Source organism: Candoia aspera, chromosome 2, assembly GCF_035149785.1.
Source record: "Candoia aspera isolate rCanAsp1 chromosome 2, rCanAsp1.hap2, whole genome shotgun sequence".
NCBI lineage: Eukaryota > Metazoa > Chordata > Lepidosauria > Squamata > Boidae > Candoia > Candoia aspera.
The window spans coordinates 76,315,577-76,341,072 of record NC_086154.1 but is presented as its reverse complement, the minus strand read 5'-3'; the positions used below and the strand labels follow the sequence as shown (position 1 = coordinate 76,341,072).

At 37.4% G+C, this 25,496-nt stretch overlaps 1 protein-coding gene across 1 annotated transcript in view; it reads left to right on the top strand.

Moving 5' to 3' along the window:
* SPOCK1 (SPARC (osteonectin), cwcv and kazal like domains proteoglycan 1) overlaps window positions 1-25,496 on the top strand; it is a 532,754-nt gene that overhangs the window by 241,881 nt on the left and 265,377 nt on the right. Inside the window, exon 4 of the mRNA XM_063292278.1 lies at window positions 18,719-18,821. Within this exon, the coding sequence (XP_063148348.1) occupies window positions 18,719-18,821 (103 nt within the window). The remainder of the gene's footprint in view (window positions 1-18,718; window positions 18,822-25,496) is intronic.

Sequence of the window (25,496 nt, the reverse complement as noted above, 5' to 3'; positions counted from 1 at the left end):
CCAGACATATAAACCCCAAAAGCTAAGGCGGGTCTGATCTGTGTCTCTTTGAATGGCTGCTTAATTCCTCAGTACTACGCAGGCGTTTTCCACCCTGGATCGAGGCCCCCTCCTGCTCACCATCATTACTCATGACAAGACCAAACTGGCTATTTGGCCCCAACATCTTCCTATATCACTGATATAAGTACTTTTTAGTACTTCTTAGCTGGGCATGTGGGTGACCATTCTGGGAGTATACATTCTTGGCATACACTCCCATCATTCTTTGCTCATCCATCCCAGGAACACACATATACACACATCCACCATTATGAGGCCCCATAGCAGGTCTTGAGGGGACTTAACATGTTAACTAGTTGAAAATGACAAGACCAAATTTATTTCATTATTTACAAGGATCTGAATTCTTCCAGTTAACCTGTGTGTAGCTAAGAAAATAACTCACCCTATCATAATGCCTAATTACTTTTTGTAAAACTCAGTGTATTCTACATGTGTGGATTGATTTTTTGAATACACATTATAGCCACAATAAGATCTATATCTGCTGGTGCACCATGCATTTTCTTTCTGTATATGTGGCTCATCATTTTGGTAAATCAATTTCAGAAGCTTGTAGCAATTACTTACAGTGGTATAATATTCACCAGGAAACAGTTTTATTATTTTTGCTGAAATCCAGATTTATAAACCTGATAATCTGCTGCTTAGTTTTCAGTAAATGAGAATGGACCCAGAGTTATTAATAAGTATTTTTTTTCCTTGAAGAGTCACAGCTTGCTTGTAGGACTGGAAATTAAATATTCAAATTGTTCATATATTTTCAAGACATGTAACAATATAAATAAGGACTGCCGAGTGGTATATAATAGCCTCCTGTAACATCTGTGCATTCCTGGAGACAGATGTGTCTGGTTTAATGAGCTGATGTCAAGTACTGTGTTGCTGCTCCTGCATCTTCCAAAGCAGATCTTCTAAATCAAAGCTAAAGCATTGGACAGTCCTAGAAATTACATAACCATAGTAATTTATTCCAGTTGCAATGGCTGCAGTGCTATTATGCTAAGCCATTTTTATTTTAACCATCACTTACTGAGTTATTACTCAGTATATTTGGATTCACACATAGCATAAGCCATGATTTACCATAATGTCTAAGTTCATACTAAGACAACACCAAAGAGACTGCATTTGACTTTGTGTGTTATAGGATCCTGGGAAGAGTAAAATGGCTCATATGCAGCATTCTCATATAAATTATATTTGTTTTATTAAGATGAGAAAAGATGAGAATCTCAGGAAGTATGTTTTCTCAGAGAATATTCTCTATAAAGAATAGAGCCAATATTCAGCCAAAGCGGCTGCATGTAACTACTGGTGATTTCCAAAAATTATTTAGCTTTGATCAAACTGTGACATAATTTTCACATATAATGAAGAAACAGGAATACTTAAAGTTCCAGAAGTATACTCATCAATAGTAAACAGAAATGAATAATACCAAGCTCTCTTCCACACTAATTTTTTAAAGCTTCTTTTGACTAAAAAAATTTGTGGAAAGCTGATAACAGTGCAGAAATGAGGTATCAACCTCTGGTATCACTCCTATTTTCATTTGGGCCCCCATAAGATCCACAGGCATTCTTAGAAAATAAGTATGGTAGGTAGCTACATTCCAGCTTTGGCAAGGCAGTAAAGAGCTTTAACTTAGATGCAATCACACCAGTTTTCCTTCTGGTTTTGTAACTGGCTATGTATGGTAGCCCTGTTAGTGAATCCCAAAACTTTCTTCCTGGTAGCTGTAATTCTGAAAGGGTCATGAGTGGCGTCTAGTGTGCCCACTGACATAAAAGAGGTTGCCTACCTCTGATTTAGTGTATTTTTCTTACTCTGTACAATCTAGCAATAGGATTTCTTCAGGGAGCTTACTTGGATGCATGGATTGGTATAATAATAAGAGTCCTGCCTGAAAATGGGAAAATAGACACATATTTTGAGATAACACATATGAGTAGTATAAACATTGTTCTCATGAGAAGCAGAGTCAAAATCCAACAGTTTAAATAATTTCTCATTTGTATTCTCTGTTCTTCCTAGAGTTAACAATTGAGTAAACAGCCTACCACTGTCCTTGATTCAAAGCTATTTAGTTTCAAACAGAGTTTGGCCTTGAGCTTATCAGGACATGTGGAATAGCTGCCATAGAGAGAGAGAGATGCATCCAAGAATAAATTAACTCTCACAGACAGTAACTAGGACTTAAGGGACCAAAATACTACAGATGTCAAATTATAGATTATTACTAGAAAAAGGAGAATCTTTGCATCCATTAGTTAAATGTTTGTATTTAGTACTTGGGGCTGGCTGCAGAAACCTTACCTGGTTTTAGATTATAATATTAAAAATTTTACGAAGTTATTTTTTGTCAGCTTGACAAAATACCTTGATATTAATTGTAGTTACTACATAATGTAATAGTGAAATTAAGCTATCAACCAACCTAGTAAATGCTCTATTACATAATATGATTTTCTGTTAAATGATGAATGGGCTTCGGCTACATGTTCAGTTCCAATTTATAGAAAACATTTCTTCATGTAAGAGAAGATTAAAAGTTACTCTCTTTGATACATAAATATGAAGTATCTAACTCTGTACTTATTTATTCCCAGGAAGAAAGTGGTACTCCTGGACAATAGCACTTGTTTGTTTATTTTTAAGTTACAAAGTAACAACTTTTTATACTATCCACTCAAACTAGTCCAGGAGTTTAAAATAGCAATATAAAATTTCCCTGACACCCATCAACTCCCCACAAAAATTAACCCAATTTGAAATGAAACATAACCCACAGCAAAACATAACCCACAGTAACCACACGGTCCCTGCTGGATTATGGGTTAATGCCTGCTTTAAAAAAAATGTAATAACTACTTTCCAGAATGCTAGGAATTTAAATAGAATATCAATGTGGAGATTATTAAAGTACATGAATTCTTGTATCAATATGAAATGCCACATTATATATTTCTTACCAGCCTTGTTTTCCTTCTCTCATATACTTACTATAGTTAGGAACCTTTGTCAAGCAAGCTGTCATTATTCAGCTTTTTTATCAGACCTGAAAAGCAGATCTGCCCAGTTCTTTTACAGCATCTTGAGCCAGGATATCTACCAGTCCCATTGTATTTCAGCGTTGAATGTTGACTTTGAAAAGTGCCAATATGAATGATAATAAGTACATTTTTCCTTAGGACAATCCCTCTATTTTGCTGTCATATGCTGTAGTTTATCTAACACCATGTCTGTAACAAGCAGATATTGTTTCAGAAACTCTGAAAGAAATATAAGGCAGTCAGTGTCCAATCTGTACACAGAGAAGGGGCATTAGCAGACAAAGTGCAAGTAGTAAGAACTATGGTAGAAAGTCAACTTTAATGTTAGATTCTTGAATTTAAGGGAAACTAAAATGTGATCACAGTGTGTACTTTGATCTTCAAAAACCCAATCTTAATCACCTCAGGATAATAATGCAGAAAGCAAGATTCTGTCGCAGGAAAAGCTCATGGGAGAAGGAGCTCAAAACCAGTGGGACTTCCTAAAAAAAATGATACTGAAAGTGTAATCACAAACAATTCTGTCAAGCAAAAAAAAAAAAAGCAAGGGAAATGAGTGCACAAATGGTGAAAGGTTTTGAAGGAAATTGCTTATAGTCCATGAAAAATCCTGAAGACTGAATGGCATACCAGATATCTACAGGCAAGAAAATGTTCTCTCTATCTGCAAAATGGGGAGAGGGAAGACCTGGAAAACTAATACCTGCAAAGGTTGTAGAGTAGAGAATATAAGCACCTTGAAAATAATGCAGTGACTACTAGAAGCCAGTGTGGATTTGTCTAGAACAAGTTTTTTTTTCAGACTAATCTTATTTCATGTTTTGGAATGGTAACTTCCTTAATAGACTGTGGCAACTTTGTGGGCCAGGGCCTTCTTCAGCAGTGGTCTTTAGCTTCAAAATAGTGGGCATGACTGTCCTAACAGTGAGAATCACACTGAGACGAGGAGTAGTTCTCTAGTGTTTATTACTGCTACATAAACAGAATCCTAACAAACTGAATAAGCGTGGGAAAAACCCATACATATAAACCCCAAAAGCTAAGGTGGGCCTGATCTGTGTCTCTTTGAATGGCTGCTTAATTCCTCAGTACTACGCATGCGTTTTCCACCTTGGATGGGAGCCCCTTCCTGCTCTCCATCATTACTCATGACAATGACTGGGCAAAGCACCACCCCTTTTTATGTATGTGCAATGCATGTAAAAAATGGGCAGGTCTTCAATTGCTGTGTCATGTCCATCACTGCAGACACCCCTGGTGTCAGTATAATTCATCTTGATGTCAGCAAAGCATTTAACAAAGTACCCCATTACATTTTGAATAGCAAACTATCTCTATATAAACATGATGACATATTTATTTACTGGATACTGGGTTCAATAGCTGGCATGAAAACTTTAATCAAAGGGTGCTCCACAATGGTTCCTCATCAAACTAGGGTGATATAACAAGTAGGTGCCACAGAGCTTATTCCTGGTCTTGGAATTATTCAACATTTGTATTCATCATTTCAATAAAAAGCAGGATGAAACGCTTATAATATCGGAAAGTGATACAAAATTGGGTAGGGAGAGCTAATGTAGTAGCTGATGGGGGAAAAAAGTCTTGACTATGTCAGCTGAATAACAGAATCAAATGGCAAATGCACTTAGGGCGTGGGTACATAATGGCCCTTCAGAGGTTGCTGAAATACAATCCCCAACAGCTCCTGTCAGAATGGCCAGTATGTACTTCAGCAACATCTGGAGGACCGTATGTTGTGTACCCATTACTTAGAGTTAAGAAGAAACATGTACAGATATAAGATGAAGAATATCTAGTTAGGCAGTGTGTAAAAGGGACGCGGTGGCGCTGCGGGTTAAACCACTGAGCTGTCGATCGGAAGGTCGGCGGTTCGAAACCGCGCGGCGGGGTGAGCTCCCGTTGTTCGTCCCAGCTTCTGCTCACCTAGCAGTTCGAAAACATGCAAATGTGAGTAGATCAATAGGTACCGCTTCGGCGGGAAGGTAACGGCGTTCCGTGAGTCATGCTGGCCACATGACCCGGAAGTGTCTATGACAACGCCGGCTCCATGGCTTAGAAACGGAGATGAGCACCGCCCCCTAGAGTCGGATTCGACTGGACTTTACGTCAAGGGAAACCTTTACCTTTACCTTTAAAAATGATCCCAATACTGAAGTAGATCACAAGTCACATGTGAGTTAGCAGTGTGATGTTGTTGCCAAACAGAAAAATGCAATGTTAGGATGTAACAACACAAATGTAATTTCCAAATCATAGAAAGTAATAGTTCCAGCATATTCTGTATTAGTGAGATCCATCTCAGGTATAGTGCCCAATTTTGGGTGCCAGATTTTAAGAAAGATTAAGCAGCTGATAACAGGTACAAATAATCAAAATGAGATTGCTCAGATATTTGGAAACTAAATCTCTCAAGGGATTTAAGAAGAGGAAACTGGATATGTTTAGCCTTGAGAAAAGGCTAGCGTCCTTGACCAGAGGAAAGACAATATCTACATTTATGGATGACTGGAAACCCCTTATAGCCATTTTGCATGAAAAGGAAAAAATGCATTTATGACTTGCAGTTTTGATGATTAGGGGGAAAAACTGGATGATAGAAAAAAGTGAGCTTTTTTTTAAATCATAGAGTAAGAGTTAACTTTGTAATCATACTTTGCTGCAAAGGAAATTGGAAGCTTCTTCTATTTCTTTTTATTCTTTCTTTCTACACTTCTATCATTTCTTTTTTCTTTTTCTTTCTTTTTTGTTCTCTTTATTCTGTATTGGTTTGTATAAGTTTGTATGTTCTCTTTAAAACTTTTAATAAAATTTAGATACATAAAATTAGAAAGAGAAAAGAGAAAAGATGACTGAAGGAGTGTGTGATTGTTCTTTTCAAGTACCTCAAGGGGCACTTCACTGAAGAAGGTCATGACCTGTATTTTATCATCTCAAAGTACAGGACATGGAATAAATTACAGGAAGGAAGATTCTACTTTGAATGTTAGGAAAAAGTTCCTAATGGCAGTAATAGTTTAACAGTGGGACCAATTACTGAGGGAGACAGGAGGCTTCCATTTATTGGAAATGTTGAAGTAGAAACTGGACAGCCACTTGTCTGGGATGGCTTAATTTGGATTCTTGCACCTCGGTTGAACTTGATGGCCTAAAAATCCTTCCAAGGATTCTAAGATTGCCAATATTTTAAGAAAAAAAATTCTAACCAGGATAATGTCAACATTTTCTACACTGAGTTCTTCATAGGATCCATTCACACACAAGCAAGTTATTGAAAAAGATTGTCTTTTATGTCACTACATATAAGGCTACATAGATATGTATGTCTGTGCTACTTTAGGAGCTGATTAATACAACTTTATGCATATATTCTGACTTATTCAGCACTCTGGGAACATGATATATCAGAGAAATGCCAATTTTACTGTGAAGAAATTTAAAGCTACATTGAGTGAAGGGTGGATCTGTGTTGATCATGAATATATTATTGAATCATATATCATGAGAGAATAATAAAAGGGGATAATTACTGTTAAATCCAACTTTTATAAAAAAAATTCCCTACTAGCCATCACTTTCACTTTCTCTCATATCTCTTCATCCATAACACATTTATTTGCATCAGTTACCCACATGGGTAATATGATAAAACACAGGACAGACATCAGTATACAAAATTTGTAGATCAGGGGAGACAACCTAGTCTGCAGGTGTTTTGGATTACAATGTCCACAATTCTTCCTCATTAGAAAAGCTGACTTGGGTAATTAGGACTTGAAATCCAAAATATTTAGTGAGCATGTGTTCTCTGGTTCTGCTATAAAGTCCATATAAGGTTGGGCAACCTGTGACCTTTGAGGTAGGAATTACAGAAACAAAAAAATACAATCACAAGGTTTTAATAATAAAGAAAACACCTGTGATGAACACCTACCCAAGTTTCCAACCAGACTCACACAAGAAGCTTATGGATATCTGATTTATTACTGGATAGTATGCGAGTTCAAGAGCAAAGCTGAGAATGGCAAAAGCGCGGGCCTTTCAAACAAAGCTTAAACAGTTCCAGTCCCTCCCCCCAGAGTCAGAAAGAGTCCACTCCCTGCAGCCTGCAGGTGTTCCTAACAGTTCCTGCTGGTCTTTGGGAAAGTGTCCTTGAACAGGCGAGATAACCCAAATAGACATTCCAAAGTCTCTTACATCAGTGCCTGCTACAAAAAACAAGAGCAACCCCCTCCCAAACAGTAACAAGTGTCAACACCAGCATGGCATGGGAACTAGTTACAATGTTCACAGGAATATTGAAACAGGAACCATGACAACACCCCATTCTCCTCAACCCCCCCCCAAAAAAAACATTGGAAAAGAAATAGATCCTGACCATATGTATGATATGACCATGCCCATTGCAACTTTTATCCACAATAAGAAATGGAGCAGCAACTTGTCAAAAACAGTTGTCCATCCTACTTGACATAAGGGACAATGATATCTCTGTATTGCTTTTTATTACTCCTATTTTATGGTGTATACACGAATCTCTCCAATTATATCAGCCTGCCCCATCAGATCTAGCAGAGAAGGCATGCTGAGGGACCTGCATTTGGTGGGTCCCAGGCGTTGGGCCTTCTCTGCTGTGGCATGTGCCTTGTGGAACATTCCTCCCCCAATATTAAATTAGCTCCATCACTTTTGACCTTTTGGAAGTCCCTCAAGACCTGGTTATGTCACCAGGCCTGGGGCTCCCAGCGAACTGAAGACATGCTTAGATGGCTCCATTGCCGAGTTAGCTATCCTTATTCTCTCTTGCATACAGTTTGTATATTTGTTTTTTTAATCATCTTTTTATCTTTTAATATTGATTTTTATATTTTTTTATATTGATTGTTTATGTATGTGTTGTTTTATTGGATTGTTGTGAGCCACCCAGAGTCACTTTTCTGTGAGATGGGTGGCTACACAAATTTGATTAATAAATAAATGTTTCTGGCAAGAATGCTGAGTACATTTCACCCTTTGTTAGGAAAAAGGCCCATTGCAAACGTGGTTCCTCAAGAGGACCTTAATGTTTAGAAACTATACAAAGGTTATCCTTAAAATGCAACAGCCATTTGGGAAAAATAAATTCTCACTTATCGCCTTATCCCAACTAAGGGGGCTTCTTAAGGCCTGCATATGAAAGTTTGGGGAAAGTTGAGAGAGGAGGAAAAGAGAAATAGCCAGCTCTAAAGGCATTTTGTTGTGTAAGTCTCTCTGAGGTTATATATGTAGTAAGCAGGCAGTTGTTAGGATTAAATGTACTGTGTCCCTCTACTGATGCTATATCTAATTTTTGCAAATAACTGAAATGTGTCTATGAAATTTCCAACCTCTGAAAGCCCAATTGGCAGCCAGCAGGAGAACATTAATTCCGCAGGGAGGTCAATTTTACTAGACTGTCTTATACTGCATAAAAATACTTTTGCTTTTGAATATTCATGGTACTTACAAAAGACCACTATTGAAAACAAAGTGTTCAGATAATGTCGTATTACCTTTAATACCTTTACCTTTTAAATGGCAGCTTTACTGAATGCTTGTGAAGTTGGATTGATTTTAAAATAAATAAATAAATCAAACAGTGGCTGTGAAGCAAAATCAAGTAAATAAATCACCTTGCAAGTACATTATAAAGTTCTGTTGAATTGTACATTCATTCCAGAAAGCCTTTGGGAGTATTTATTTATTATCACCCTCATATGGATGAAGTATAAATTTTGCTATGCTATTCATTTAACATATAACTTAGAGCTACAGCATAGTCTTATGTTCCAGCTCTCCAATGGATTTCTACCATCTGAATTTGAGAGTTTTTCTCTCGGTTCATATGTCTTCTTTTATAGTCATGATCCATAAATAAGAAATATAATAGAAAAGTCTCTCAACCACTATTATTAGTTCTTGTCCCACAGAGTTCAATACTGTTAAGTTATAGCTTTATGTGGAGGCCAAGGAGGAGTGGACAAAGTAATCTGTATTCTTCCAAAACAAAATGGTCTGCTCTCTCTTCATAGGAAAAGGGATTCATGAGATGAACCGTTTTGTAATGCAGCTCATGTGTGTTGTGCATGTGGACGCACACACACAGACATACATACATATTTCAGTGTGCTGTTGCTGAGGATGAGATGTACTTGTTGGTGTTTATTTCCCAATTATTTCAAGAGCTTTGGGAAGAGCTGCAGAGGATTTATGGATTTAATAAAAGGCTTAGGAAGGTATGAATAATAAAAGGTCAGCTGGAAAACAGTGAAAGAAGAAACACTCTCATAATGGGTGCATTTCACTTTTTTTTGTCAGTCAGAAAGTTTGAATTAAATAGACTTTAGATAGAAATTTGAAACATGCAACATAGCTGACCTTTCCTTGTCTTTGAGCCAGTGGTACCACTCAGTAGGTTTTGGTAGACAAAAAAACTGTTATCAATGAGTTGCTGACCTTGCTTCCATTCTTGAAATATTTTTTCTGGTGGCTGCCATATGTTACAACATTTATCTGGTTCTGTTCAGTGAGATCTCCTTGACATGGCAAGCTGTACATTTGAGCTGAAGGGTGAGAAAAGTTGACACTTTGGGAGACAGGGTGTGAATGTGATGGTTCTATTTCCCACCCACCTCCTTATGACTTCCTGATAGGAGTTATATAGCAGAAAATTTCACTTGTCCTTTATCCCAGCAAAGTGGGAGTTGCCTAGGAGGCTTTGTACCGCCATATGTGGCTCGTTCTTTGCACAGTGTAGCTGATGTATTGCTTTTGAACCAGAGAAGAGAATCATAGTATTTGCCAAGCCAAGAGATACTAAAGATTTTTTTGTGAACTTTTCTGACTATCCTTCTACAAAAACAGCTATGAAGGGTTCCTTACATCCCAGTCATTTCTTTAAATGGACAGGGTGGGGAATCCAAATGTTCAAAAAGCTGAAGCAGCTCTGCCATGAGGAAATGCTGCAAAATGCTGGGTCTTCTTACCTTTGAAACAAAGAGGAGGGAGAATGTTAATATGAATATGGAAACTTATATACTGTATGTTTGGAGAAAGTACCAGAAAAAAAATTCTTTACAAATAGTTGGAATAGCAAAACATGCAGTTCTACATACTTAAATTGTGGAACGTGCTACCTCAAGAGGTTGGCAATGGCTACTAACTTTAAATTTTAATTTTAAAATGGGATTAAACCAATTTATGAAAATAAGACTAGCATTGGTGGCCACTGGGCATGATGGATATGTATTTTCATCCATAACTAAAGCAGTATTTATCTCAAAATCAGTTGCTGGGAGCAGGAACAGGATGTTATTGTGCTTGGCAGTTGCATGTTGGTTTTTTGCAGGCATCTGATCAGTCCCCATGGGAACAGAATACTGTGTTTGATATGTCTTTGACCTGATCCAGCACAATGATCCAAAGTCCCTAAAGTCTTCTGTACCTTACATGTACAGAGTTGTCTTCAGGGCCTCAGGGTGAGAAAGCTGAATGGAAAGAAACCAGTCACAGATTAAGGTCTGATATTGGAATAGCTAAGGGCTTTTGTCTAAAATTGGCTCTGTCATAGTGAGGAGGCCATTCAGTGCTCTGACTCCTTGCCTATTTAAGACTGAAATGAAAATTGGCATGAAAATTAATACGGATTGGAATACTTGCAACAGAGTTATGTGAAGGCATTGGAGGAAGGGCTGTCATGTCCTGGGTACATATAGAACAGACTTCCCAAATGTACATTTAGAATATATTGGGACTAAGGCTTGCAATATTTCCCAGCCAGCTTGACTTGTGCTTTCCTTTATTCTGCAAATAAATGCTTGTCTACAGATATTAGAAAACTGTTTTGTTCTGACTGCATCTGATTGATCATGTATCTTATGGTGACATACACAATTCCCTCATAGAGGCATTATGGCTCTTTGAAGGCAGTATGCATATTAATGGGGGGGAAACCTATATGGATAGGGGGGAAATGAATTAATGAATCTCAGTCAGATGAAGTGGTAAAGGGTACTTCTTTTGTGTGAGATGGCAAAATACATTTTATTTTTTTTATAAGAGTGAAAGATAGCAAAGAATTGTGGAAAGTCATGTATCATAGCCTGGATAGGCTGCCCATGCCATCTCATTATAGCACTTATTTGCATTGCTGAGCAAAGTCTGCATGAATAATTGTTTCAGCTCTTGTTTTTCCACTTCTTACTCTGCATATAAATTTATGAATGTTCATGTCAGAGCTTTCCCACTCACTGTTTTCAGTTCTGAGAACTAGGATAACAAAATTAAGAATTTTTTTCTCTTTCATCTTATTCTAATGGGTCTTCTTTCCCAACAGATGATGAACATCTGCTCCTAGAAACTGATTAATGGAGAGTGATTTATCATTAGCATATTCTAGGAAGTAGTCTTAGATTCTGCCATAGGTGGGGGAGGAGGGTGTAAGTTATTGTTTTATATATCAGTATCCTAGCATAGTCCTTCAAGGTATGAAGTACCAGTTACTATCAATCCTAAGAAAAGGACAGCATTATTCTTTGCTTCTTTCAATCCCAGGCTATTGGGCCCACTTGCTGAGGAGATATAATTTATGTTCTCAGCTTTGCAAATAAGTTTTTATACTTCCTTGTCCAGTAGAACATGTACCACCAACATGCAATTGACAGAAATGTTCAATGCCTCCAAAGTCCATAGAGGCATGGCTTTGTTACTTATTAGTTATAATAGCTGCACAGAAACTATTTACCAATGATATACTATGCTACTAGAGATTTAAGATATTAGCGATAAATAACAGGAAGGGCTTGTGCCTTTATCAAACTTAAATGGGTGCATTTCATGCTGACAGAGGGCAATCAACTGTCTGAAGTGGTTTCATCCTAGTATGGAGTGAAAGTCGTTATCTATCTGTGCTGTGTTGTATGTCTGAGATGCTTAAGTCAGGTATGATTCTAAGATCTATTTAATCCAGTTTCTGTGAATCACTGCCAAATTCTTATCAGTAGGCCTAACAGATATCGAGGGAAGAGTCCAGCTGAAAAAGGCTTCTGGGATAGTCTTCACTAGCCTTCCTTCCTCTAATTTTGTTACTGTAACTGTCTTCAGTCAGAATGTGGTCTAATAAGGATAGAAGGTCTAACAATGTTCCAATGGCTTTTACATGTATCTATTCTTACTTCCTATACTACTATGCAGATCAGAATACAGTAATGCATCGATTTTAACAATTCCCCACATTTTGTGATGTATATTGGTGAAAAATACATATTTTTAAAACTTGTAGATGATTCTAAAAATGGAATTGAAAGAAACTGTGCTTAAATAATGCAAATGTTTTAAAATATAAAACTGCCAGATTTGGCCATATGTACAACTTAATAGCGATTCCCAGTTGTAGACTAATGGATTAAATGAATCTTTAGTTCAATTATGTTAACTCAGGTTTCCCCAATCTGTTGTCCTCCATATGTGTTGGGACTACAACTCCCAGAATTCCGAACCAACAAAGCTAACACATCTGGATTACAACAGGTTGAGCGAGCTGATTTTTAAGAAACTTCATCTTACTTTTCAGTTTAATTATACTGCACATGAGAGCAGCATAACCTCTAAATGCTGCTTTTGCTATCGCTAAGTGGTATGGAATTAATATAGAAATTATTTATGATTAAAGACATAAATTAAAGCTCCCTTGTTTATTCTTGTTTATTAGACCTCCGAGTTGACTTCCAATATTGGAAAATAAAGGAATTTAGTCTAAATGATAATTTGAGCATTTGTGTATTGCCGATTTTAGGACCCTTGTTACTATGTTGATCTACCAGCCATAAAGGTGCATGTAACAGCTTATTTGAAAGACCTGATTATTCTGATAAATGTAAAACAGGGTGGTTTTATCTAACTAGTCTGGATTGGGTTACTTGCATTGCAATTTAGATGGCCTCAAGGTAATCCTTTTATTAGTCCATCCTACTGGAATCCATTCAACACATCATGAGGAAAGTACAGTGATACCTGCTGGCTGACATCAGTACATGCTCCACCAATTGGTACAAATTGAGTATTAGCTGAAATACTCTGTCTGTACAACTCTTCCAGATAATCCCTGAAGTCATTTGATCTGTGCAGCACTTGGATTCAAAGGGCAAAAGTTGTTTTGGAGTGCACAGGGACACTGGTGGCACCAAAGTACAACTTCTTAAAGCAGCTGCATCTTTTCCTGGGGTTGTGTCACTGCCCTTTGCAGATGCAGCAAGATTCTGGGAAAGATGTACTTGGTTTATGCAGTTTCAGACAACTGCTACATATGCACCCCTGTTTTGCAAAGCACAACCCTAGTGAATGTACAGTATCAATATCTAAGCAGCAAAGTTAGACTAGGTTCCAGTCCCTATTCAGTATATGCAATGGACTCAGAATTATGAAATGATTTGTTGTTGTTGTTTATTCGTTTAGTCGCTTCCGGCTCTTTGTGACTTCATGGACCAGCCCACGCCAGAGCTTCCTGTCGGTCGTCAACACCCCCAGCTCCCCCAGGGACGAGTCCGTCACCTCTAGAATATCATCCATCCATCTTGCCCTTGATCGGCCCCTCTTCCTTTTGCCCTCCACTCTCCCTAGCATCAGCATCTTCTCCAGGGTGTCCTGTCTTCTCATTATGTGGCCAAAGTATTTCCGTTTTGCCTTTAATATCATTCCCTCAAGTGAGCAGTCTGGCTTTATTTCCTGGAGGATGGACTGGTTTGATCTTCTTGCAGTCCAAGGCACTCTCAGAATTTTCCTCCAACACCACAGTTCCAAAGCATCTATCTTCCTTCTCTCAGCCTTCCTTATGGTCCAGCTCTCGCAGCCATATGTTACTATGGGGAACACCATTGCTTTAACTATGCTGACCTTTGTTGTCAGTGTGATGTCTCTGCCCTTAACTATTTTATCGAGATTTGTCATTGCTCTTCTCCCAAGCATTAAGCGTCTTCTGATTTCCTGACTGCAGTCAGCATCTGCAGTAATCTTTGCACCTAGGAATACAAAGTCTTTCACCGCTTCTACATTTTCTCCCTCTATTTGCCAGTAATCAATCAAGCTGGTTGCCATAATCTTGGTTTTTTTGAGGTTTAGCTGCAAGCCAGCTTTTGCACTTTCTTCTTTCACCTTCATCATAAGGCTCCTCAGTTCCTCTTCACTTTCAGCCATCAAAGTAGTATCATCTGCATATCTGAGATTGTTAATGTTTCTTCCAGAGATTTTAACTCCAGCCTTAGATTCCTCAAGCCACATAGTCAAAGGCTTTAGAATAGTCAATAAAACAAAAATAGATGTTTTTCTGAAACTCCCTGGCTTTTTCCATTATCCAGCGGATATTGGCAATTTGGTCTCTAGTTCCTCTGCCTTTTCTAAACCCAGCTTGTACATCTGGCAATTCTCGCTCCATGAACTGCTGAAGTCTACCTTGCAGGATCTTGAGCATTACCTTACTGGCATGTGAAATGAGTGCCACTGTTCGATAGTTTGAACATTCTTTAGTGTTTCCCTTTTTTGGTATGGGGATATAAGTTGATTTTTTCCAATCTGATGGCCATTCTTGTGTTTTCCAAATTTGCTGGCATATAGCATGCATTACCTTGACAGCATCATCTTGCAAGATTTTGAACAGTTCAGCTGGGATGCCGTCGTCTCCTGCTGCCTTGTTATTAGCAATGCTTCTTAAGGCCCACTCAACCTCACTCTTCAGGATGTCTGGCTCTAGCTCACTGACCACACCGTCAAAGCTATCCCCGATATTGATATCCTTCCTATACAGGTCTTCTGTATATTCTTGCCACCTTTTCTTGATCTCTTCTTCTTCTGTTAGGTCCTTGCCATCTTTGTTTTTGATCATACCCATTTTGGCCTGGAATTTACCTCCGATGTTTCTAATTTTCTGGAAGAGGTCTCTTGTCCTTCCTATTCTATTGTCTTCTTCCACTTCCACGCATTGCTTGTTTAAAAATAATTCCTTATCTCTTCTGGCTAACCTCTGGAATTTTGCATTTAATTGGGCATATCTCCCCCTATCACTGTTGCCTTTTGCTTTCCTTCTTTCTTGGGCTACTTCTAGTGTCTCAGCAGACAGCCATTTTGCCTTCTTGGTTTTCTCTTTCTTTGGGATGTATTTTGTTGCCGCCTCCTGAACAATGCTGCAAACTTCTGTCCAGAGTTCTTCTGGGACCCTATCTACTAAGTCCAGTCCCTTAAATCGATTCTTCACCTCCACTGCATAATCCTTAGGAATATTAGTGAGCTCATATCTAGCTGATCTGTGGGTCTTCCCTAATTGCTTTAGTCTGATCCTAAATTGTGCAAGAAGAAGTTCATGATCTGAACTACAGTCAGCTCCAGGTCTTGTTTTTACCGACTGTACAGATGTCCGCCACCTTTGGCTGCAAAGGATGTAGTCAATCTGATTTCGGTGTTGTCCATCTGGTGAAGTCCATGTATAAAGCCGTCTCTTAGGTTGTTGGAAGAGAGTGTTTGTTATGCAGAGTGAATTGTCTTGGCAAAATTCTATCAGCCTACGTCCTGCTTCGTTTTGTTCTCCCAGGCCATACTTACCGGTAATTCCAGGTGTCATTTGACTGCCTACCTTAGCATTCCAGTCTCCTGTGATGAAAATAACATCTCTTTTAGGCGTGTTGTCCAGTAGGTGCTGCAGATCCTCATAGAACTGCTCTACTTCAGCTTCTTCAGCATTTGTGGTTGGGGCGTATATTTGGATCACTGTGATGTTAGATGGCTTGCCCTGAATTCGAATTGAGATCATTCTGTCGTTTTTTGGATTGTATCCAAGCACTGCTTTAGCCACTTTACTATTAATTATGAAGGCTACTCCATTTCTTCTGTGGTCCTCTTGTCCACAGTAGTATATCTGGTGGTCATTTGATGTGAAGTGGCCCATTTCAGTTCACTGACGCCCAAAATGTCTATCTTTAATCTTGACATCTCACCAATAACCACATCCAGTTTGCCCTGTCTCATAGATCCTACATTCCAGGTTCCAATGGTGTGTTGATCCTTAGAACATTGGATTCGCCGTTCACCACCAGCACTGTCGGCCGCTAGCCGTCCTTTCAGCTTTGAGCTAGCTGCGTCATCACGTCTGGGGCTAGTTGAACTCATCCTCTGTTCCTCTCCAGTAGCATTTTGACCATCTTCCGACCTGGGGGTCTCATCTTCCGATGGTATACCGACATATCTCTGGTTGTACTGATCCATTGAGTTTTCATGGCAAGAATACTGGGGTGGGTTGCCATTACCTTCCCCAGGGATCGCATTTAGCCTGACCTCTCTGTCATGACCTTCCCATCTCAGGTGGCCCTTCACGGTTTAGCTCATGGCATCATTGAGGTGCTCAAGCTCCAGCACCACGACAAGGTAACGATCCTTTGCTGAAGATGAAATGATTTAGATGTTAACAATTTAGATGGTTAGTAAGCAATTGATTGATTGATTGATGATTACATGCCATCAAGGCACTGTCGACTCTTAGCGACAACAGACATAGATTTTCTCCATGATGATCTGTTCCTAACCTGGTCCTTCATCTCTTCCAATGGTGCTCCCATCGCCATTGTACCTGAGTCCATCGATCTTGCTGCTACTCATCCTCTTCTCTTTCTTTCCATCTTTCCCAGCATTAGAGCTTTCTCCAGAGAGCTAGGTCTTCACATAATGTGTCCAAAGTAGACACTGTTTATTTTCTAATATCTGTGTTTGTTGGGAGGTTGTGTTCTATGAAATGGGCAGTTGCCATTCTTTGGCATTGTCCCATTTAATAAATAAATGAATATTTCAAGAAGATGCTAACTATCCTTTCATTTCAGACCCATCCCTGCTGATATGCTTCTGTTCTTGTTTATATTTATATTCTATACCCTAAAAGTGTAGCATGAGCTGCTACATGAGCTATACCCTAAAAGTGTAGCATGAGCATTAACCCTGCTATTATAATATTGGCAAAACATCAGTGGGTTCCTTGTAACCACAAATGATTTTTCTTAGATGTGACAATATTTTAATACTTAAGTATTGGAAAAAAAATCCAAATCAGTAATTATTTTTCTTTCTCTAAAATCGAAACAGCAGGCCAGGGTTTCAGTACAATATGATATCAATTCCTCCAAACCTATAACAGTGTACTCTTACACTGCACCATAAAGATAGCATTGTAACACAAGGATAATTAATTGTATTTTATCGGTGAATACAGTATAATCCATGAGTGTATGTATGCAGAAAGTTTTAAAGATTATTTGCAAATGAAAGGTAATTTTTAAGTGTAATTGTAATATATATATTACAAATACTATATTTTATTATATAGTTATTGCTTTATGTTGTAAACCACCCAGAGTCCCTCCATTCGGAGGAGATGGGCGATGACAAATTTGATAGATAGATAGGTAGATAGGTAGATAAGGATAATATTCCCATTCCTTACTAGCATTTGTGTGTCATGCTAGCACTAGCTGAAACTGGCATACTATATTTTTGTTGATTTAAGAGTTATGTTGGATCAGTAGAGGAAAATCATATATTCTAGTAACACAAGATTGCTAAACTTCACACAGGGCCCAGGAATTGCTGAATATCCTGTTGTGCAATAGTAATAATTAAATGCTTTGTCATGTAATTGTTATTTCAATAGATTTAACAGCATTTGGATGCAGACCAGAATTCTATGCATGACAGGCTTGAGATGTTCCATGTAGCATTCATCTTAATTTAAATTAGTTAAAAGCAATTCTAATATGCAGAAGCATAGAAAACTGAACAGTGGAACTGATAAAATGTCTCCTGCAATTTTGGCTCAGAGAGGTGATAAATGAGAAAATTTTTCTTCATGCCAAATCTATCTTCTTTTTTAAAAAAACATAACAAGTATTTCATTGTCTGTCTATCCTCCAGGATTAATACACCTTTTTCCATGTTAGTTGCAATCTAGATAACCATTGACTTGAAGCTCTTTCATGTATGTTGGCAATAGTTACACATGATTGTTCGTTAATAGTACTATTGGGAGGAGGACAGCAGCTAGGATATTGCAGCTACGAAAGCCCACAGCTGAGAGCTAGTTTGGTGTAGTGGCTAAAGGTAACATGCTAGAAACTAAGAGACCATGAGTTCTAGTGCTGCCTTAAACATGACACCAACTGTGTGACTTTGGACCAGTCACTCTCTCTAAGCCATAGGAAGAAGGCAAACCACTTCCGATTTTTTTTTCCAAGAAAACTACAAGGACTTGTCCAAGAGATTTCTAGGAGTAAAATCTGACTTGAAGGCACAATATAAAGTACAGGGCTAGCTTAAAGTCCTAATTAATTGGTTCTGAAGTTCATTGGATGACCTCAATCAACTGACAATATCTGAATATCATCCATCATGCAGAGTTGGGAGGTTAAATGGAATAAATATTTTAGAGCATTTCACAAATAGCTGAAAAGTGTTTTTGATTTCTAAGTCAATATTTTGACAAATGAACAGAGGGATAATTTTCTAAACAACTTCCTGTATCTTGTTTTTAATAGCTCTTGACCCATCAAAAGATCCATGTTTGAAGGTAAAGTGCAGCCCTCATAAAGTGTGTGTCACTCATGACTACGAGACAGCCATTTGTGTAAGCCGCAAACAGTTGGTACACAGGTAAGAAGCTGTGATTTATGGTTTCAATTAAGTATCTTTGTTCAGAAGAATATCCCAGATTTCAGCCTATCTAGGTGATAAAATTATGTGGAGGAGAGAAGAAAGGAATGTTCCCCTGCCACTGAAAACCAATTTACCTTATGAAAAGTGCTGCAGTGCTAAGCACTACTAAGGCTTTCTATATTGGGCTTGTAGCTTATTGACTCCCGAGTACTGCTACTCTGAAGCACAGGGACACAGTGTGTCAGTAATCATTTTGTGAGGGTGAAAAATATTGGCCTGGAAGTGGAGGTACAGTTGAGTGTTGAGTAGAGCTGTGTGTTGAGGTATTTTCTGCCCTCAACAAATGATTACCAATGGAACATGCTGTTTGCAGCAAGCAGGGGGGTCAATGAAATGTCAACACTTCTAGCTCAGTTCTGTTTTCAAGTACATTTTCTCAATGGAAGAACCTTCTAGGCATAATATGGAAGATTTGCCAGAGGCGCAGAACTGAACTCCCATTGTAGTTCTTATTCCCTATACTAATGCAAAACAACTGAAGCCTTTCTTAGATACCAAAAAGGCAAATTCACAGAATAAATGTTCTGTGTGTTTATGCACATTGTACACACAGGCATATTGAAAGGTTTGGCTAAGTTCCTGGATAAAGTATCTGCCTCTCTAAAGTAGAGATCAGATCTTTCAGTTTACATATGGCACATAGACATCTGGTACATACGGCACATAGGTGTCTTGTACAAACTTCAGCAGTGAAAAAAATGACAACATGTGTGTGACAACATCACCACACAAATCCCAGCTTTTTGTGCTTGTGTCCTGATGTCGGAGGCAAGCACATAAGTCACTTGTGCACATTTCATCACTTCCCTCCCTTTGTAGAAATCTATGAGCGGGCAGCCAGCAGCGCTGACAACTACGTTTATCCAGAGAAGTGGGACTCCTGTTTCTTTCTCATTCCACTTTTCAGTTCTCTATGGCAAATAAAAGTGGTAAAATAACTTCTTGTGAGCATGCAAAACATCTCCCTCTCTCCTAATCTTCAGGGTATCTGATCTTCACTACAGCTAAAAAGAAATTCAGGAGGGGACGATGTTGCATTCATTTCTAGTTCTTGCCTGCTTTTCAAAACTGAACTGGGAGTTTGTGTATTACAAAGCCATATCTGTATGTCCTGTTTAGGCTTTCTGGATTAAGTTTTAAAAGTATGTTATCATTTATTGTTTCCATGTATTCAGTGTTTCCATGCATTTAGAAGCTCTATTTGCATTTTCTTTTAAGATGCGTTACCATAAAGCCTATAAAACTGAGCAATGCATCACTCATCTACTTTTTATCTCCTATAAATCTCCATGTCTCCCTCTTTTATGGGCATAGTTTGTGAGAACATTAAGAATTGGGTTGAATCCAACCATTCATTTGGGGATAGGGGGTAAGGGTACCCCCTTAGATAGTTTCTAATAAATTCAGTGTCTGATTTTTGTCAATTTATACCCAAGACAAGGTCAAGTATGGTATGATTCTTGAGCAGTTCTTTTTTTCTCTAAACAATATATATGGCTTGCCACTGATACTTCAAATGTGACAAGAGCCTATATTCTTTTCTTGACAATGTACTATAAATTAATGACATTTGAAAATGGTAATTAATGTGTTAGATGATTAAAAACAGGGGAAAAAAAGAGGGAAAGCAATAAAAACTAGAAAAAGAGGGGAGAATGGTGAAAAGTGAAAAATGTTTTATTGTGAAAAAGCCCAGGAATTTTAGAAATTCCTTTGTCAAGGGCACAGCTAAAGCATTTTGGCATGAATCTCTGTTTGATTAGATTTAAAGTCAATTTGGTCTAGTATTCATCTTCTAACAGCAGACAACCAGTTATCTTGCTAACAGCCTCCTTCTATTGCCATTTTTCAACTTCTAGCAATAGCTTTCCAGTGATAAAAGGCTGTGAACCCAAACATTCTATGGTATCATAATTATTTTTTAGCAATTATAATCCCATAAATTTGTCTAGCCATTGTTCGAAGGCATTCAAGTCAAATGCTTTCTTTAATCATTTCAAATTCTCATTCCCTACAATTGCATTAATTCTGGTTTTTAATACAAGTCAGAGAAGCCAGGGATGTTCACACACCATGCATAATGTTATATATATTTGTTTATCATTCACGATCATATGAACAGAAGTTAACATCAGGAAGGGAATTAGCTACAAGTGAAAAAAGGTGGCTCTAAGAACACTTTGACTATTAAAGGTTGAAAGCATTCTTCAACAATGAAATTTGGATTTATTATGAAATTATGGAATTCCTCTTCCGGTGGGGACATGGCAGACTGAACAGCTGTGCTCGTGGGCTCCATGGGCAGAACTGACAATGTGGCAGTTTTTGGGGGCTCAGGCAGGCTTTTCCTGAAGCTCAGGAGCATTTTACTGGGAAAGGAAAAACTTGGAATCACCCCAGCTGTCCTCCAGGACGGTGGCTTGCAGCCAGGAGATTGTAAACAGCATTTGCACTGGACTGGTAAGAGATGCCGGGAGGCTGGGACGTCACCATTCTCCAAGCCACGCTGTAGCCCTATAGGGACATTAAGTCCAGCCGCCCCATTTCTAAATCACCCAAATTATATATTTAAGTATATGTACCCTAAGAGAGGCTTTATATAGCAAGCAGAAGTGGGCTCTCTTGGTGCTTATCATTATTTTTGGGATTAATTTTTTAATTAAGCTTTTAATTAAGCTTTGGCTTAATTTGTTTTCCATCCAAATATTAAGCAAGATTGAGAGTAAATAATTGTCTCCCTGTTATTATCTTTGTACTAAACTTGAAGAAATTAGCGATTTCCTACATTTTGAATCAGCTGTTTTGAACTTTCACTTTTCTGCTTCTACTTTCCCTGGGGAATTGTCTGCAATCTCACTCTTGCTTAAGTAAACACATTCCTTCTAACTTTGACTTTCACTGGTTAAACTCTTAGGGAGTGCCATAATCTACTGCATGAGACATGGAGAACCTTTCTCAGACTTCCAATGAGATTTCAAGCAGATTTTTTCTGATTCTTACCAAGTTTTTATAAAGGTATTCAAGATATTGTGGAAAAATATGAATTTTAAAATGTCTCATCTGGTTGGGGATGTCGTGGATGAAACTGAGAAATTTAACATTGTCAGGAATGTCTCTGACTTATTCTGAGGTTCTGGAGGAAGATTGGATAGTTGAGTTGATGAAATTAAAGGGAGAGATCGAGTTACAAATCATAAGTGAAATTGATCTTTTGATGGAATGCCTTGGAAAACAAGGGGTTGTTATGTATGGGAGGTTTGTTGAAGAGAAGTTGGAGTTTTCGAGGGGGGGCGGTTGGGCTGTTTGATTTCTTTAAGAAAAAGGCTTTGTGTGTATTGTGGGGATATGTAAATGTTTTGATTTATTTTGAGGTGGGATAAGGGTTTAAGAATACTTATCTGGATTGCTTTTAAGGTTTGGCTGATTTCATTTATCTTTAATGATTTGGATTAAGATTATTAAGGTATAAAAAAATAATGTTTGGTTTTTGGTCTGACATGATTAAGATTATTAAAATTGCTGTACTATCAAGTATAATGATAGACAATTTATATGTTTGGTTTTTTTTAGTTTGGTCTTTATTATAGTAGACAGGAATGCATAGAATAGTAGGAAGGAAAGAACTAAATGTTTTCTTTGGGGCGGGGAGTTGGTTAGGAGGTGTGTGTATGTATATATATTTTCTTTTTTCTTTTAATATAAGGGGAGAGAGCAACTATACTTAGTGATTTTTATAATGTGCCAATGGTATGATTTAAAGAAATAATGTGATTTTGATCTAATATTGAGTAAGGAGTTGATTATGGATTTGTTGTATGTCCTTGCTGTTAAAAGTCGGAAGTCACCTCTTTTTTGTATTTTTTAAAAAAATTATCTTGTGTTTCCACACTTTTTTAGTTATCTTTTTTCTTTGTAGTTTTTTTTTCTGTAGCTTTTATCTCTATTTGAAACTTAATAAAATTCTTATTAAAAATGAAATTATGGAATTCCATTGAATTACTGTTTTTTAAAAAATTAAATTGAATTCAGTTGAACTGCTTTCTCTCTATCCTGATACCTGGGTAACAGTTTTTATGACGTTATTTATTTACCTTACCAATTCCAGGGTGGTTGTGAATTTTCAGGTCTTATGTGCATTTAAAGTATAATATCATGGTCATAGAAGATTCTCCTATTTAATCTGCTACTAGCATCACTCTGAGAGCCAGTTTGGTGTAGTGGTTAAGGCACTGGCTTGGAAACCAGGAGACCATGAGTTCTTGTCCTGCTTTGGGTGCAAAGCCAGCTGGGTGACCTTGGGCCAGTCACGCGCTCTCAGCCCTAGGAAGGAGGCAATGGCAAACCACTTCTGAAAATCTTGCCAAGAAAACTGCAGGGACTTGTCCAGGCAGTCTCTGAGAATTGCACACAATTGAACAGATTAAAAAAAAAGCATCAGTCTAAAATTCAAAACACATAACAATGTGTATACCTGCCAACTTAGTTTAACACTTAATGCAAGTAATATAATAGACTCCAGTCCATGAAGGTTTATGCTTGGAGTTAATATTAGAATCTAAATACAACATTATATAGTATGTTGTGTCACTCATTGTTAGTAAAACAAATGCAGCCTAATATATTCTATATGATCATGAGAAATTTGCTTTAGAGGTCAGGGGAAAAAAATGCATTGCCAGACATATAAAAATAAATAAAGCTAGGGAACAAAGTCAAAAGCTTTAGAGAGCACAGTATCTTACATCTATTTTACAAGACAGCCAAGTGATTTATTACAATGCACTGCAGTTTCAGATTTTATTACAAAGAAATAGACACCTGGTAGTAAAAAATACTAAGTTCCTTCCTGTACTAATAGAATACTAGTAAGAGTTCTGTTGAATATGTTCCATTTCAAAAACTCCAAGTCTAATTCAAATGCCCTTGAATTCTTTATAAAGCTAGACATGGTTTATGCCTTCAGTAGGTCTGCTAGCAGTATCTGCATCTGATTAATACTAACCTTGCTGTGAGGTAGTTCTTTTTATTTCTATATTATGAATGAATTTAGTAGTATAAAAGCAAAGTATAAGTTTTTATTTGAACGGGTTGTAATTTATTTTACAAAAGTAATTTTAGTTTAAACATCCCCATTTTTTTTTATCCATAGGGAAAAGAACTGTTGACAAATGAGCCATTAGTCAAGTTTACTATTTTCTCTTTAATGGGAGGTGGATTGTTTTTAAATAACGTATACAGATTTCAAAAAATTAAATAGGGATGAAGATGAATAAAAGGTTGATTACAATTTCAAGTAGGATACTATTAACAATCACAGCAGAATTTTACAGAATTCTATACAGAATGTTATGATCAAAACATACCCTTTTTACAAGAGGAAAATGGTAAGAATCTATGTACATTTGGGCTTGTGGGAGGGCGAATGAAATGAAACATGATAAACTTATGTGCAGACAAATCAGAAAATACATATTTGTTAATTTTAACAGTGCAGAAATATTATAGAAATACTTGAGAAGGGTGTTGACGACCGACAGGAAGCTCTGGCGTGGGCTGGTCCTTGAAGTCACGAAGAGTCGGAAGCGACTAAACGAATAAACACATCGTTTATCCTACTTTGCAAAGAACACATCAGTGTTAGATTATGTACTGTTCTTTTTCCGTATTTTTATCTGGTTCTTAGCCTTAGACATCACTTACTGATCTGGACAATTGGTCTTATTTATTTATTTATTTCAGAATAACTAAGTAGTTTGTTTTTTAATCATAGCTAGGGTATGACCTAGATGAAATAATAAAGTTTATTTATTTATTTATTTGGCAACTTTAAATGGCTGCCCATCTTGCAAACCACTCTAATCAACTATACCTGAACTTCAGTTGAGAAGCTCACCAAATTTATTCCATAATTCTGGTCTTCCTGGTAGTGCTTTTATGTCTTATTCACTTCATGTTTTAGTAGCAGGAAAAACTCATGTAAGCCCCTTTTCAGGAGAAACATTCATTAGTGTCTCTTTTCAGACAGACTGTGAGACTTCACAAAATACCAATAAAAAGCTTTTCTTATTAAATATACACTAACGTTCTTTTAAGCATTCATTGTGTTAAGGAAGGTATAAAGATTGCACCTTCTGCAATAACACTGACATTTTCTTGACTTATAAAACACTGGACAAACGTCATATTTCATTACTGTATGGTTCGAAAACATTACTATTATCATCATAAAATAAATATCATCCATCAATTCCCAGGATGAACATCAAGACCATCGTAACTCAATCCTGAAGTTTACCATCTTCTATTTTATTTATTCCCAGTATACCTATCTGTGCAATACCTGGCTTTAAAAACAAAACAAAACAAGACTTTATCATATTATTTCTTCTAGAATCTAGGCTGGTCATGCATGACTCATTGAGGCTAATCTTAGAAATAGGAACTCATATAAAATGGATTAAAGAATGAAAGAAGAGGAAATGGTGCAAAAAGGATTGCAATATTAAGCACATAATGTAATGCTAGAAGAACTATTAAATGCTTAAAAGCAATATCTTCAGTCTGGGCAAATGAGCAACTAACTAGCAAATAAGGTTATAC